Source organism: Oncorhynchus mykiss, chromosome 12 (assembly GCF_013265735.2).
Source record: "Oncorhynchus mykiss isolate Arlee chromosome 12, USDA_OmykA_1.1, whole genome shotgun sequence".
Taxonomy (NCBI): Eukaryota; Metazoa; Chordata; class Actinopteri; order Salmoniformes; family Salmonidae; genus Oncorhynchus; species Oncorhynchus mykiss.
Window position 1 is genome coordinate 100,312,759 of NC_048576.1, and position 18,102 is coordinate 100,330,860.

An 18,102-nucleotide genomic window follows, 5' to 3' on the forward strand; every position below is an offset into this window, starting at 1 on the left:
GTACATGTCATACCTGTCAGAGTCTGAGATAGAGACATGACTAACTATTGTACATGTTATACCTGTCTAGACAGTCTGAGATAGAGACATGACTAACTATTGTACATGTCATACCTGTCAGAGTCTGAGATAGAGACATGACTAACTATTGTACATGTTATACCTGTCTAGACAGTCTGAGATAGAGACATGACTAACTATTGTACATGTTATACCTGTCAGAGTCTGAGATAGAGACATGACTAAATATTGTACATGTTATACCTGTCAGAGTCTGAGATAGAGACATGACTAACTAACTATTGTACATGTTATACCTGTCAGAGTCTGAGATAGAGACATGACTAACTATTGTACATGTTATACCTGTCAGGGTCTGAGATAGAGACATGACTAACTATTGTACATGTTATACCTGTCAGAGTCTGAGATAGAGACATGACTAACTATTGTACATGTTATACCTGTCTAGACAGTCTGAGATAGAGACATGACTAACTATTGTACATGTTATACCTGTCAGAGTCTGAGATAGAGACATGACTAACTATTGTACATGTTATACCTGTCAGTCTGAGATAGAGACATGACTAACTATTGTACATGTTATACCTGTCTAGACAGTCTGAGATAGAGACATGACTAACTAACTATTGTACATGTTATACCTGTCAGAGTCTGAGATAGAGACTAACTAACTATTGTACATGTTATACCTGTCAGAGTCTGAGATAGAGACATGACTAACTAACTATTGTACATGTTATACCTGTCAGTCTGAGATAGAGACATGACTAACTATTGTACATGTTATACCTGTCTAGACAGTCTGAGATAGAGACATGACTAAATATTGTACATGTTATACCTGTCAGTCTGAGATAGAGACATGACTAACTATTGTACATGTTATACCTGTCTAGACAGTCTGAGATAGAGACATGACTAACTATTGTACATGTTATACCTGTCTAGACAGTCTGAGATAGAGACATGACTAACTATTGTACATGTTATACCTGTCAGAGTCTGAGATAGAGACATGACTAACTATTGTACATGTTATACCTGTCAGAGTCTGAGATAGAGACATGACTAACTATTGTACATGTCATACCTGTCAGAGTCTGAGATAGAGACATGACTAACTAGACAGTCTGAGATAGAGACATGACTAACTATTGTACATGTTATACCTGTCTAGACAGTCTGAGATAGAGACATGACTAACTATTGTACATGTTATACCTGTCAGAGTCTGAGATAGAGACATGACTAACTATTGTAGATATTATACCTGTCAGTCTGAGATAGAGACATGACTAACTAACTATTGTACATGTTATACCTGTCAGGGTCTGAGATAGACATGACTAACTATTGTACATGTCATACCTGTCAGAGTCTGAGATAGAGACATGACTAACTATTGTACATGTTATACCTGTCTAGACAGTCTGAGATAGAGACATGACTAACTATTGTACATGTCATACCTGTCAGAGTCTGAGATAGAGACATGACTAACTATTGTACATGTTATACCTGTCTAGACAGTCTGAGATAGAGACATGACTAACTATTGTACATGTTATACCTGTCAGAGTCTGAGATAGAGACATGACTAAATATTGTACATGTTATACCTGTCAGAGTCTGAGATAGAGACATGACTAACTAACTATTGTACATGTTATACCTGTCAGAGTCTGAGATAGAGACATGACTAACTATTGTACATGTTATACCTGTCAGGGTCTGAGATAGAGACATGACTAACTATTGTACATGTTATACCTGTCAGAGTCTGAGATAGAGACATGACTAACTATTGTACATGTTATACCTGTCTAGACAGTCTGAGATAGAGACATGACTAACTATTGTACATGTTATACCTGTCAGAGTCTGAGATAGAGACATGACTAACTATTGTACATGTTATACCTGTCAGTCTGAGATAGAGACATGACTAACTATTGTACATGTTATACCTGTCTAGACAGTCTGAGATAGAGACATGACTAACTAACTATTGTACATGTTATACCTGTCAGAGTCTGAGATAGAGACTAACTAACTATTGTACATGTTATACCTGTCAGAGTCTGAGATAGAGACATGACTAACTAACTATTGTACATGTTATACCTGTCAGTCTGAGATAGAGACATGACTAACTATTGTACATGTTATACCTGTCTAGACAGTCTGAGATAGAGACATGACTAAATATTGTACATGTTATACCTGTCAGTCTGAGATAGAGACATGACTAACTATTGTACATGTTATACCTGTCTAGACAGTCTGAGATAGAGACATGACTAACTATTGTACATGTTATACCTGTCTAGACAGTCTGAGATAGAGACATGACTAACTATTGTACATGTTATACCTGTCAGAGTCTGAGATAGAGACATGACTAACTATTGTACATGTTATACCTGTCAGAGTCTGAGATAGAGACATGACTAACTATTGTACATGTCATACCTGTCAGAGTCTGAGATAGAGACATGACTAACTAGACAGTCTGAGATAGAGACATGACTAACTATTGTACATGTTATACCTGTCTAGACAGTCTGAGATAGAGACATGACTAACTATTGTACATGTTATACCTGTCAGAGTCTGAGATAGAGACATGACTAACTATTGTAGATGTTATACCTGTCAGTCTGAGATAGAGACATGACTAACTAGACAGTCTGAGATAGAGACATGACTAACTATTGTACATGTTATACCTGTCAGAGTCTGAGATAGAGACATGACTAACTATTGTACATGTTATACCTGTCTAGACAGTCTGAGATAGAGACATGACTAAATATTGTACATGTTATACCTGTCTAGACAGTCTGAGATAGAGACATGACTAACTATTGTACATGTTATACCTGTCAGTCTGAGATAGAGACATGACTAACTATTGTACATGTTATACCTGTCAGAGTCTGAGATAGAGACATGACTAACTATTGTACATGTTATACCTGTCAGTCTGAGATAGACATGACTAACTATTGTACATGTTATACCTGTCTAGACAGTCTGAGATAGAGACCTGACTAACTATTGTACATGTTATACCTGTCTAGACAGTCTGAGATAGAGACATGACTAACTATTGTACATGTTATACCTGTCTAGACAGTCTGAGATAGAGACATGACTAACTATTGTACATGTTATACCTGTCTAGACAGTCTGAGATAGAGACATGACTAACTATTGTACATGTTATACCTGTCTAGACAGTCTGAGATAGAGACATGACTAACTATTGTACATGTTATACCTGTCTAGACAGTCTGAGATAGAGACTAACTAACTATTGTACATGTTATACCTGTCAGAGTCTGAGATAGAGACATGACTAACTATTGTACATGTTATACCTGTCAGTCTGAGATAGAGACATGACTAACTATTGTACATGTTATACCTGTCAGAGTCTGAGATAGAGACATGACTAACTATTGTACATGTTATACCTGTCAGTCTGAGATAGAGACATGACTAACTATTGTACATGTTATACCTGTCTAGACAGTCTGAGATAGAGACATGACTAACTATTGTACATGTTATACCTGTCAGTCTGAGATAGAGACATGACTAACTATTGTACATGTTATACCTGTCAGTCTGAGATAGAGACATGACTAACTATTGTACATGTTATACCTGTCAGAGTCTGAGATAGAGACATGACTAAATATTGTACATGTTATACCTGTCTAGACAGTCTGGGATAGAGACATGACTAACTATTGTACATGTTATACCTGTCAGTCTGAGATAGAGACATGACTAACTATTGTACATGTTATACCTGTCAGTCTGAGATAGAGACATGACTAACTATTGTACATGTTATACCTGTCTAGACAGTCTGAGATAGAGACATGACTAACTATTGTACATGTTATACCTGTCAGTCTGAGATAGAGACATGACTAACTAGACAGTCTGAGATAGAGACATGACTAACTATTGTACATGTTATACCTGTCAGTCTGAGATAGAGACATGACTAACTATTGTACATGTTATACCTGTCAGTCTGAGATAGAGACATGACTAAATATTGTACATGTTATACCTGTCAGGGTCTGAGATAGAGACATGACTAACTATTGTACATGTTATACCTGTCTAGACAGTCTGAGATAGAGACATGACTAACTATTGTACATGTTATACCTGTCTAGACAGTCTGGGATAGAGACTAACTAACTATTGTACATGTTATACCTGTCTAGACAGTCTGGGATAGAGACATGACTAAATATTGTACATGTTATACCTGTCAGTCTGAGATAGAGACATGACTAAATATTGTACATGTTATACCTGTCAGGGTCTGAGATAGAGACATGACTAACTATTGTACATGTTATACCTGTCTAGACAGTCTGAGATAGAGACATGACTAACTATTGTACATGTTATACCTGTCTAGACAGTCTGGGATAGAGACATGACTAACTATTGTACATGTTATACCTGTCTAGACAGTCTGAGATAGAGACATGACTAACTATTGTACATGTTATACCTGTCTAGACAGTCTGAGATAGAGACATGACTAAATATTGTACATGTTATACCTGTCTAGACAGTCTGAGATAGAGACATGACTAACTATTGTAGATGTTCTACCTGTCAGAGTCTGAGATAGAGACATGACTAACTATTGTACATGTTATACCTGTCTAGACAGTCTGAGATAGAGACATGACTAACTATTGTACATGTTATACCTGTCAGAGTCTGAGATAGAGACATGACTAACTATTGTACATGTTATACCTGTCAGAGTCTGAGATAGAGACATGACTAACTATTGTACATGTTATACCTGTCTAGACAGTCTGAGATAGAGACATGACTAACTATTGTACATGTTATACCTGTCTAGACAGTCTGAGATAGAGACATGACTAACTAGACAGTCTGAGATAGAGACATGACTAACTATTGTACATGTTATACCTGTCTAGACAGTCTGAGATAGAGACATGACTAACTATTGTACATGTTATACCTGTCAGTCTGAGATAGAGACATGACTAACTAGACAGTCTGAGATAGAGACATGACTAACTATTGTACATGTTATACCTGTCTAGACAGTCTGAGATAGAGACATGACTAACTATTGTACATGTTATACCTGTCAGTCTGAGATAGAGACATGACTAACTAGACAGTCTGAGATAGAGACATGACTAACTATTGTACATGTTATACCTGTCAGAGTCTGAGATAGAGACATGACTAACTAGACAGTCTGAGATAGAGACATGACTAACTAGACAGTCTGAGATAGAGACATGACTAAATATTGTACATGTTATACCTGTCTAGACAGTCTGAGATAGAGACATGACTAACTATTGTACATGTTATACCTGTCAGTCTGAGATAGAGACATGACTAAATATTGTACATGTTATACCTGTCAGAGTCTGAGATAGAGACATGACTAACTAACTATTGTACATGTTATACCTGTCTAGACAGTCTGAGATAGAGACATGACTAAATATTGTACATGTTATACCTGTCAGTCTGAGATAGAGACATGACTAACTATTGTACATGTTATACCTGTCAGAGTCTGAGATAGAGACATGACTAACTATTGTACATGTTATACCTGTCAGTCTGAGATAGAGACATGACTAACTATTGTACATGTTATACCTGTCTAGACAGTCTGAGATAGAGACATGACTAACTATTGTACATGTTATACCTGTCAGTCTGAGATAGAGACATGACTAACTATTGTACATGTTATACCTGTCTAGACAGTCTGAGATAGAGACCTGACTAAATATTGTACATGTTATCCAGGCCCAGACAAAGACTCCCTGAGAGGGACAGAGACATGGTCTACCCCATCATCCTCAGCCAGGCAAGAAGAGATGAAGAGGAGGAGGATGAGGAGGAGGAGTGTCCTAGAGACGTCATCAGGATAGGTGAGAAGAGAACAGGACTTGTTTCTACCGCTGACTGACCCTGGTCACTTATTTTGTTTTTAGTCCAATGTAATTCCTGAAGAGCTGAGTGAAGACAGGTCTGAGAGGCAGAAGTGGTGGGTTATAACTGTGTGTTATGACTGTGTTATGACTGTTTATATGTGTTATAACTGTATGTGTGTTATAACTGTTTATATGTGTTATAACTGTGTTATGACTGTTTATATGTGTTATAACTGTTTATATGTGTGTTATAATGGTGTGTTATAACTGTGTTGATATGTGTTATAACTGTGTTTATGTGTGTTATAACTGTGTTTGTGTGTTATAACTGTATGTGTGTTATAACTGTGTTTATGTGTGTTATAACTGTGTTATAACTGTTTATATGTGTGTTATAATGGTGTGTTATAACAGTTTATTTGTGTTATAACTGTATGTGTGTTATAACTGTGTTTATGTGTGTTATAACTGTGTTTATGTGTGTTATAACTGTGTTTATGTGTGTTATAACTGTGTTTGTGTGTTATAACTGTGTTTGTGTGTTATAACTGTGTTTATGTGTGTTATAACTGTGTTATAACTGTTTATATGTGTGTTATAATGGTGTGTTATAACTGTTTATTTGTGTTATAACTGTATGTGTGTTATAACTGTGTTTATGTGTGTTATAACTGTGTTTATGTGTGTTATAACTGTGTTTGTGTGTTATAACTGTGTTTATGTGTGTTATAACTGTGTTTATGTGTGTTATAACTGTGTTTATGTGTGTTATAACTGTGTTTATGTGTGTTATAACTGTGTTTGTGTGTGTTATAACTGTGTTTGTGTGTTATAACTGTGTTTATGTGTGTTATAACTGTGTTTGTGTGTTATAACTGTGTTTATGTGTTATAACTATGTGTTTTATAACTGTTTATATGTGTTATAACTGTTTATGTGTGTTATAACTGTATTATAACTGTTTATGTGTGTTATAACTGTGTTTATGTGTGTTATAACTGTGTTTATGTGTGTTATAACTATTATAACTGTTTATATGTGTTATAACTGTGTTTATGTGTGTTATAACTGTGTTTATGTGTGTTATAACTGTATTATAACTGTTTATATGTGTTATAACTGTGTTTATGTGTGTTATAACTGTTTAAATCCAACATGTCTTTAACAGAACACACTATGGCCACGCCTTTAGAAGATGTTGGCAAACAGGTGAGTGTCGCTCTCTCTCTTTTTGCCTCTCTTTCTCTCTCTCTCTCTCTCTCTCTCTCTCTCTCTTTCTCTCTCTCTCTCTCTCTCTTTCTCTCTCTCTCTCTCTCTCTTTGCCTTTCTCTCTCTCTCTCTCTCCCCTTGACTTATTCCACAGTTTGAATTCAAAATTGATTCAATTGATTTATTTTCTCACCCATCAAGACACAATACTCCATAATGACAGAGAGAAAACATGTTTTTTGACATTTTTGCAAATGTATTGAAAAGATGTAGAGAAATAACTAATTTACAAAAGTTTTCACACCTAGATGTTCAACATTTCCTAAATATTATTTTATTTTTTTTATCTTCAAACTGTCAAATTGGTTGTTGATCATTGCTAGACGACCATTTGTAGGTCTTGCCATAGACTTACAAGTAGATTTAGGTCATAACTGTAACTCGGCCACTCAGGATCATAAACAACTCCAGTGTATGTTTGGCCTTGTGTTTTAGGTAACTGTCCTGCTAAAAGGTGAATTCATCTCCCAGTGTCTGGTGGAAAGCAGACTGAACCAGGTTTTCCTCTAGGGTTTTGCCTGTGCTTAGCTACATTTAGTTTCTTTTTTTTATCCTGAAAAACTCCCCTCTGTCAGTTTGGTTAGTGTTGTGGAGTAACTACTATGTTGTTGATCCATCCTCAGTTTTCTCCCGTCACAGCCATTAAACTCTGTAACTGTTTTAAAGTCACCTTTGTTCTCATGGTGAAATCACTGAGTGGTTTCCTTCCTCTCCGGCAACTGAGTTAGGAAGGACGCCTGTATCTTTGTAGTGATTGGGTGTATTGTTGCACCATCCAAAGTGTAATTAATAACTTCACCATGCTCAAAGGGATATTCAATGTCTACCAATAGGAGCTCTTCTTAACGAGGCATTGGAGAACCTCCCTGGTCTTTAATAGTTGATTCTGTGCTTGTAATTCACATCTCGACTTTACAGATAATTGTATATGTGGGGTACAGAGATGACGTGGTCAGAAATCATGTTAACCACTATTATTACACACAGTGAGTCCACGCAACTCATTATGTGACTTGTTAAGCACATTTTTTACTCCTGAACTTATTTAGGCGTTTCCATAACAACGGGGTTGAATACCTATTGACTCAAGACATTTCAGCTTTTCATATTATATATTTTTGGTTTAAAAAAAATCAAAAAAACTTAATTCCACTTTGACATTATGGGGTATTGTGTGTCAGGCCAGTGACCAACAAAATCTCCATGTATTCCATTTTAAATTCAGGCTGTAACACAACACAATGTGGATAAAGTCCAAGGTGTGTGAATAGTTTCTGAAGGTGCTGTGTGGCTCTTTTACTAGGTCTGGCGTGGCGCCTTCCTATTGGCTGATTTAATCCTGTCTCAGCCAACTACATTCAGAGGAGCCACCGTCTTGGAGTTGGGGGCAGGGACTGGGCTGACCAGCGTAGTCATGGCAACGGTGGCCAAAACAGTGTACTGCACAGGTAAGGTAAACCAGGGGTCTTCGCCCCTGGGGGCCTCATCTATACATTTTGCTGTGTAAACGCCACATTAAATAACTTTGTGCGACATTTCTGAGAAGAATAGGTAACTATCTGCTATATAGGTAACTCCGCCTGGACAATGAGGCCCTATATTATTGTATTTCTATCTGCTATAGCCTAGGCTCTGAGATTCATTAGGCTGTGATGTTGTGCTCCTGTCGCATATACTATACTTTTACATAAGCTACCGGTCTATTTACTATGTTTGGAAGAATGCTGTATTTGAAACCAAGGACTGTGACAGTTTCTGAAAGAGAAAACAATGTTAAATTGTTGTGGACAGAGACAGAACATCTACAGTGCCTTCGGAAAGTGTTCCGACCCCCTTGACTTTTTCCACATCTTGTTACGTTACAGCCGTATTCTAAAACTGATTAAATTGTTGTTGTTTTTCCCCCTCATCAATCTACACACAATACCCCATAATGACATCACAATACCCCATAATGACATCACAATACCCCATAATGACATCACAATACCCCATAATGACAAAGTGAAAACTGGTTTTTAGATTTTTTTTTGTAATACCACAAATAAGACTACCTTCTGTACCTCCCCCCCTCCCCCCACCCACCTTTTCACAACACCACTGATTGGCTCAAACGCATTAAGAAGGAAAGAAATTCCACAAATTAACTTCTAACAAGGCACATCTGTTCATTAGAATGCATTCAATGGGACAACCTCATGAAGCTGGTTGAGAGAATGCCAAGAGTGTTCAAAGCTGTCATCAAGGCAAAGGGTGGCTACTTTGAAGAATATAAAATATATTTGGATTAGTTTAACATTTATTTATTTATTTATTTTTTGCTTACTACATGATTCCATATGTGTTATTTCATAGTTTTGATGTCTCCACTATTATTTTATCAGGTAGAAAATGGTGAAAAGAAAGAAAAACCCTTGAATGAGTAGGTGTGTTCAAATTGTTGCCTGGTACTGTACTAGTCTACTCGGTTGAATTAAATAAGAGATGTACATAGATCTGTAGATAATGGTGACCAGGATAATGATTTCACATGCCTCTAAACCCACATCTGTAGATAATGGTGACCAGGGTAGTGATTTCACATGCCTCTAAACCCACATCTGTAGATAATGGTGACCAGGATAGTGATTTAACATGCCTCTAAACCCACATCTGTAGATAATGGTGACCAGGGTAGTGATTTAACATGCCTCTAAACCCACATCTGTAGATAATGGTGACCAGGGTAGTGATTTAACATGCCTCTAAACCCACATCTGTAGATAATGGTGACCAGGATAGTGATTTAACATGCCTCTAAACCCACATCTGTAGATAATGGTGACCAGGGTAGTGATTTAACATGCCTCTAAACCCACATCAGTAGATAATGGTGACCAGGATAGTGATTTAACATGCCTCTAAACCCACATCTGTAGATAATGGTGACCAGGATAATGATTTAACATGCCTCTAAACCCACATCTGTAGATAATGGTGACCAGGATAGTGATTTAACATGCCTCTAAACCCACATCTGTAGATAATGGTTACCAGGGATAGTGATTTAACATGCCTCTAAACCCACATCTGTAGATAATGGTTACCAGGGATAGTGATTTAACATGCCTCTAAACCCACATCTGTAGATAATGGTGACCAGGATAGTGATTTCACAGTTACAACTGAGTTGAGAGGAAGGCAGCACTGGTCTCCACCACCTTGGCAGTTTCAAACCCCTCTATTCTACCTCTGTCACTATTATATAGTGCAATCAAGACATTCAGTGTGAGGAAAATCACTCTCCCATGTGATTCGGGCTTGTTGCAGGTGCGTGAGAGTCATGTGTTGAAAGAGAAAAAGCATACTGCTCTAGCCAATATCACGTCAGTTCTTTTCAGCTTAATGAACTGAGTGCAGGTCTGTGTTTCTTCTGTAAAGGCCCAGTGCAGTCCACAATGTGCTTTTCCTGGGTTTTATACACGGTGCCTTTGGAAAGTATTCATATACCCCATCGACTTTTCCCATGTTTTACAGCCTTTTTCTAAAATGGATTTACATTTTTTATTTTTATCCTCAGCAGTCTACATACAATACCTCCTGATGACAAAGCGAAAACAGGTTTTTAGAAATGTTTGCTCATTTATAAAATAAAAAAAAACAGAAATACCTTATTTACATAAGTATTCAGACCCTTTGCTTTGAGACTCGAAATTGATCTCAGGTGCATCCTGTTTTCGTTGATCATCCTTGCGATGTTTCTACAACTTGATTGGAGTTCACCTGTGGTAAATTAATTTGATTGGACATGATTTGGAAAGGCTCACACCAGTCTATTTAAGTTCCCACAGTTGACAGTGCATGTCAGAGCAAATACCAAGTCATGAGGTTGAAGGAATTGACAGCGGAGCTCCAAGATAGGATTGTGTCGAGGCACAGATCTGGGGAAGGGTACCAAAACATTTCTGCAGCATTGAAGGTCCCCAAGAACATAGTGGCCTCCATCATTCTTAAATGGAAGACATTTGGAACCACCAAGACTCTTCCTAGAGCTGGCCACCCGGCCAACCTGGTCAATCAGGGGAGAAGGGCCTTGGTCCAGGGAGGTGACCTAGAACCCGATGGTCACTCTGACGGAGCTCCAGAAATCCTATGTGGAGATTTGATCTGGTCTGATGAAATCAAGATTGAACTCTTTGGCCTGAATGCCAAGCGTCAACTCTGGAGGAAACCTGGTACCATCCCTACGGTGAAGCATGGAGGTGGCAGCATCATGCTGTGGGGAAGTTTTTCAGCGGCAGGAACTGGTAGACTCGTTAGGATCGAGACAAAGATGAACGGAGCAAAGTACTGAAAGTTCCTTGATGAAAACCTGCTCCAGAGCGCTGGACCTCATACTGGGACGAAGGTTAATCTTCCAACAGGACAACGACCCTAAGCACAAAGCCAAGACAATGCAGGAGTGGCTTCGGGACAAGTCTCTGAATGTTCTTGAGTGGCCCAGCTAGAGCCCGGACTTGAACCCGATCGAACATCTCTGGAGAGACCTGACAATAGCTGTGCAGCGACGCCCAACCTGACAGAGCTTGAGAGGATCTGCAGAGAAGAATGGGAGGAACTCCCCAAATACAGGTGTGCCAAACTCGAGGCTGTAATCACTGCCAAAGGTGCTTCAACAAGTTACTGAGTAAAGGGTCTGAATACTTAGGTAAATAGGATATTTCCGTTTTTTATAAATGAGCAAAAATAAATCAATAAGCTGTCATTATGGGGTATTGTGATGTCATTATGGGGTATTGTGATGTCATTATGGGGTATTGTGATGTCATTATGGGGTATTGTGATGTCATTATGGGTTATTGTGATGTCATTATGGGGTATTGTGATGTCATTATGGGGTTTTGTGATGTCATTATGGGGTTTTGTGATGTCATTATGGGGTATTGTGATGTCATTATGGGGTATTGTGATGTCATTATGGGGTATTGTGATGTCATTATGGGGTATTGTGATGTCATTATGGGGTATTGTGATGTCATTATGGGGTATTGTGATGTCATTATGGGGTATTGTGATGTCATTATGGGGTATTGTGATGTCATTATGGGGTTTTGTGATGTCATTATGGGGTATTGTGATGTCATTATGGGGTATTGTGATGTCATTATGGGGTATTGTGATGTCATTATGGGGTATTGTGATGTCATTATGGGGTATTGTGATGTCATTATGGGGTATTGTGATGTCATTATGGGGTATTGTGATGTCATTATGGGGTATTGTGATGTCATTATGGGTTATTGTGATGTCATTATGGGGTATTGTGATGTCATTATGGGGTATTGTGATGTCATTATGGGGTATTGTGATGTCATTATGGGGTATTGTGATGTCATTATGGGGTATTGTGATGTCATTATGGGGTATTGTGATGTCATTATAGGGTATTGTGATGTCATTATGGGGTATTGTGATGTCATTATGGGGTATTGTGATGTCATTATGGGGTATTGTGATGTCATTATGGGGTACTGTGATGTCATTATGGGGTATTGTGATGTCATTATGGGGTATTGTGATGTCATTATGGGGTATTGTGATGTCATTATGGGGTATTGTGACATCATTGCGGGGTATTGTGATGTCATTATGGGGTATTGTGATGTCATTATGGGGTATTGTGATGTCATTATGGGGTATTGTGATGTCATTATGGGGTATTGTGATGTCATTATGGGGTATTGTGATGTCATTATGGGGTATTGTGATGTCATTATGGGGTACTGTGTGGAGATTGAATGATGATTTAATACATTTCATAATAAAGCTGTAACGTAACAAAATGTGTAAACGGTCCAGGGGTCTGAATACTTTCCGATGGCGCTGTATATTACCACACTATGAGGTTGGAATAATACTGTGTAATTGGGGAAAATCATAATCATGTCCTTTTAGTATAAGAGCTGTTTGAAAAGACCGCATGAAATCTCAGCCTGTTTTGGTGGGGTGGAGTTTTGGCCTGCCTGGTGTCATCACCTATTAGTTACTAGACCAATATGAAAAAGTGTTCCAAACGTCTCTCCCAATAACATCTAGTTTTCCCTTCTCAACTCAGACCCCTCAGACAGTCCTAGTGTTCAACACCTCTCTCCCAATAACAGCTAGTTCTCCCCTACCAACTCAGACCCCTCTGATAGTCCTAGTGTTCAACACCTCTCTCCCAATAACATCTAGTTTTCCCTTCTCAACTCAGACCACTCAGACAGTCCTAGTGTTCAACACCTCTCTCCCAATAACATCTAGTTTTCCCTTCCCAACTCAGACCACTCAGACAGTCCTAGTGTTCAACACCTCTCTCCCAATAACAGCTAGTTCTCCCCTACCAACTCAGACCCCTCAGACAGTCCTAGTGTTCAACACCTCTCTCCCAATAACAGCTAGTTCTCCCCTCCCAACTCAGACCACTCAGACAGTCCTAGTGTTCAACACCTCTCTCCCAATAACATCTAGTTCTCCCCTCCCAACTCAGACCCCTCAGACAGTCCTAGTGTTCAACACCTCTCTCCCAATAACAGCTAGTTCTCTCCTCCCAACTCAGACCCCTCTGACAGTCCTAGTGTTCAACACCTCTCTCCCAATAACAGCTAGTTCTCCCCTCCCAACTCAGACCCCTCAGACAGTCCTAGTGTTCTTTAACAGCTAGTTCTCTCCTCCCAACTCAGACCCCTCTGACAGTCCTAGTGTTCAACACCTCTCTCCCAATAACAGCTAGTTCTCCCCTCCCAACTCAGACCACTCAGACAGTCCTAGTGTTCTTTAACAGCTAGTTCTCCCCTACCAACTCAGACCCCTCAGACAGTCCTAGTGTTCAACACCTCTCTCCCAATAACAGCTAGTTCTCCCCTCCCAACTCAGACCACTCAGACAGTCCTAGCAAAATTATTGCTTGAGAAATTGCAGTTTTCTAAGAAGCAATTTTTGTCTGTTTTTTTTGTTGTCATTGAAACCCATCACAGTAAGGTACTTAAATGTTATACTTAAATGATAATTATTGCACTTGTATTAAAGTGTTCTTCTGGAGAGGGAAAGAACATTTCAAATGGCAGGATCATTCCAAGATACTCTGTCTGTCTGTCTGTCTGTCTGTCTGTCTGCCTGCCTGCCTGCCTGCCTGCCTGCCTGCCTGCCTGCCTGCCTGCCAAAATGTGTAAAAGGTCCAGGGGTCTGAATACTATCCGATGGCGCTGTATATTACCACACTATGAGGTTGGAATAATACTGTGTAATTGGGAAAATCATAATCATGTCCTTTTAGTATAAGAGCTGTTTGAAAAGACCGCCTGAAATCTCAGCCTGTTTTGGTGGGGTGGAGTTTTGGCCTGCCTGGTGTCATCACCTATTAGTTACTAGACCAATATGAAAAAGTGTTCCAAACGTCTCTCCCAATAACATCTAGTTCTCCCCTCCCAACTCAGACCCCTCAGACAGTCCTAGTGTTCAACACCTCTCTGCCAATAACAGCTAGTTCTCCCCTCCCAACTCAGACCCCTCTGACAGTCCTAGTGTTCAACACCTCTCTCCCAATAACATCTAGTTCTCCCCTCCCAACTCAGACCCCTCAGACAGTCCTAGTGTTCAACACCTCTCTCCCAATAACAGCTAGTTCTCCCCTCCCAACTCAGACCCCTCAGACAGTCCTAGTGTTCAACACCTCTCTCCCAATAACAGCTAGTTCTCCCCTCCCAACTCAGACCCCTCAGACAGTCCTAGTGTTCAACACCTCTCTCCCAATAACAGCTAGTTCTCTCCTCCCAACTCAGACCACTCGGACAGTCCTAGTGTTCTTTAACAGCTAGTTCTCCCCTCCCAACTCAGACCCCTCTGACAGTCCTAGTGTTCAACACCTCTCTCCCAATAACAGCTAGTTCTCCCCTCCCAACTCAGACCCCTCTGACAGTCCTAGTGTTCAACACCTCTCTCCCAATAACATCTAGTTCTCCCTTCCCAACTCAGACCCCTCAGACAGTCCTAGTGTTCAACACCTCTCTCCCAATAACATCTAGTTCTCCCCTCCCAACTCAGACCACTCTGACAGTCCTAGTGTTCAACACCTCTCTCCCAATAACAGCTAGTTCTCCCCTCCCAACTCAGACCCCTCAGACAGTCCTAGTGTTCAACACCTCTCTCCCAATAACAGCTAGTTCTCCCCTCCCAACTCAGACCCCTCAGACAGTCCTAGTGTTCAACACCTCTCTCCCAATAACAGCTAGTTCTCCCCTCCCAACTCAGACCCCTCTGACAGTCCTAGTGTTCAACACCTCTCTCCCAATAACAGCTAGTTCTCTCCTCCCAACTCAGACCCCTCTGACAGTCCTAGTGTTCAACACCTCTCTCCCAATAACAGCTAGTTCTCCCCTCCCAACTCAGACCCCTCAGACAGTCCTAGTGTTCAACACCTCTCTCCCAATAACAGCTAGTTCTCTCCTCCCAACTCAGACCCCTCAGACAGTCCTAGTGTTCAACACCTCTCTCCCAATAACAGCTAGTTCTCTCCTCCCAACTCAGACCCCTCTGACAGTCCTAGTGTTCAACACCTCTCTCCCAATAACATCTAGTTCTCCCCTCCCAACTCAGACCCCTCTGACAGTCCTAGTGTTCAACACCTCTCTCCCAATAACAGCTAGTTCTCCCCTCCCAACTCAGACCCCTCAGACAGTCCTAGTGTTCAACACCTCTCTCCCAATAACAGCTAGTTCTCCCCTCCCAACTCAGACCCCTCTGACAGTCCTAGTGTTCAACACCTCTCTCCCAATAACAGCTAGTTCTCCCCTACCAACTCAGACCCCTCTGACAGTCCTAGTGTTCAACACCTCTCTCCCAATAACAGCTAGTTCTCCCCTCCCAACTCAGACCCCTCAGACAGTCCTAGTGTTCAACACCTCTCTCCCAATAACAGCTAGTTCTCTCCTCCCAACTCAGACCCCTCAGACAGTCCTAGTGTTCAACACCTCTCTCCCAATAACAGCTAGTTCTCTCCTCCCAACTCAGACCCCTCTGACAGTCCTAGCAAAATTATTGCTTGAGAAATTGCAGTTTTCTATGAAGCAATTTTCGTCTGGTTTTTTTGTTGTCATTGAAACCCATCACAGTAAGGTACTTAAATGTTATACTTAAATGATCATTATTGCACTTGTATTAAAGTGCTCTTCTGGAGAGGGAAAGAACATTTCAAATGGCAGGATCATTCCAAGATACTCTGTCTGTCTGTCTGTCTGCCTGCCTGCCTGCCTGCCTGCCTGCCTGCCTGCCTGCCTGCCTGCCTGCCTGCCTGCCTGCCTGCCTGCCTGCCTGCCTGCCTGCCTGCCTGCCTGCCTGCCTGCCTGCCTGCGCCTGCCTGCCTGCGCCTGCCTGCCTGCCTGCCTAGACCAGGAAGCATTATATTAATGAGAATGAAAATTCAGAGAATGAAAATTCAATTTACTACTGCCTATCATCTCTGATACAGAATCCATTCTCCATGGTAGTCACCATGCTTCACTGATCCAAGGTCAGAATCATCTCTGATACAGAATCCATTCTCCATGGTAGTCACCATGCTTCACTGATCCAAGGTCAGAATCATCTCTGATACAGAAACCATTCTACATGGTAGTCACCATGCTTCACTGATCCAAGGTCAGAATCATCTCTGATACAGAATCCATTCTCCATGGTAGTCACCATGCTTCACTGATCCAAGGTCAGAATCATCTCTGATACAGAAACCATTCTCCATGGTAGTCACCATGCTTCACTGATCCAAGGTCAGAATCATCTCTGATACAGAAACCATTCTACATGGTAGTCACCATGCTTCACTGATCCAAGGTCAGAATCATCTCTGATACAGAAACCATTCTACATGGTAGTCACCATGCTTCACTGATCCAAGGTCAGAATCATCTCTGATACAGAAACCATTCTACATGGTAGTCACCATGCTTCACCGATCCAAGGTCAGAATCATTGTAAGAATTGATGAGCTGGTAGCAAGCTGTTCCTAAATGAAGGTCTCTTATTGGTCGTGTTTGTTCTATTTCCAATCTTGTGTTTTAGAATGTTGGACGCCCAACGTCTCTGTAATGTTTCTAAGTTCAAAGTTACATAAACGCCGTGTCAAAATCCCAATATCTGTGTAACGTTGTGTTGCAGACGTTGGGGAGGACCTACTGAGCATGTGCCAGAAGAACGTGACGTTGAACAGACACCTGATGGAACCTGCAGGTGAGCCGTTAGACAATGTGTAGCGAGAGAACGTTACTTAAACAACGCTTTTTTGCACACACAGGGTTGCCGGCAAACGTGTGACAAGCTGGCATTTTCAATCAGGTCGGGCAGCGCCTCACCACTTTTGATTTAAGTTTAATAACAAATATTTATGAAAAGATGAAGTACAAAGTCATGTAACCCCACTATTCCCCGGGCGCCAACAACGTGGATGTCGAGGATGTCGATTAAGACAGCAGGCAGCCCCCCCCCCCCCCCCCCCCCGCACCTCTCTGATTCAGAGGGGTTGGGTTAAATGCGACACATTTCAGTTGAAGGCATTCAGTTGTACAACTGACTAGATATCCCCCCTTTCCTGTCCTTTCTGACAGGGTAAACCACCCTCTACCGTTATCTATTTATAGCCCTTTTATTGGTGTTAGGAGAACGTCAGTTAAAGGTCATCAAATGTGCTTTATATTCTAATTTCGGCTAGCTAGTCCTCCTGGACATTATCAATCACAAGTGATGAACTGGAAATCAATCAACCCACAGTGATGACAGACTGTGTAACTGTTTAATTACAGATGCAAAGACAGCTCCG

General features: G+C 40.5%; 2 protein-coding genes across 4 annotated transcripts in view; one reads left to right on the forward strand and one right to left on the reverse strand.

The window, feature by feature from the left end:
- Positions 1–18,102, reverse strand: part of LOC110539068 (NLR family CARD domain-containing protein 3) — a 1,005,455-nt gene that overhangs the window by 483,329 nt on the left and 504,024 nt on the right. The gene's annotated exons all lie outside the window — the stretch shown is intronic.
- The window catches only part of LOC110514653 (methyltransferase-like protein 22), a 44,656-nt gene that overhangs the window by 5,239 nt on the left and 21,315 nt on the right, over positions 1–18,102 (forward strand). For all 3 annotated transcript variants that reach the window (XM_036939611.1, XM_036939610.1, XM_036939612.1), the window contains 4 exons: positions 5,878–6,002; positions 7,174–7,214; positions 8,578–8,722; positions 17,445–17,516. In XM_036939611.1, coding sequence (XP_036795506.1) covers positions 5,878–6,002; positions 7,174–7,214; positions 8,578–8,722; positions 17,445–17,516 — 383 coding nt within the window. The remainder of the gene's footprint in view (positions 1–5,877; positions 6,003–7,173; positions 7,215–8,577; positions 8,723–17,444; positions 17,517–18,102) is intronic.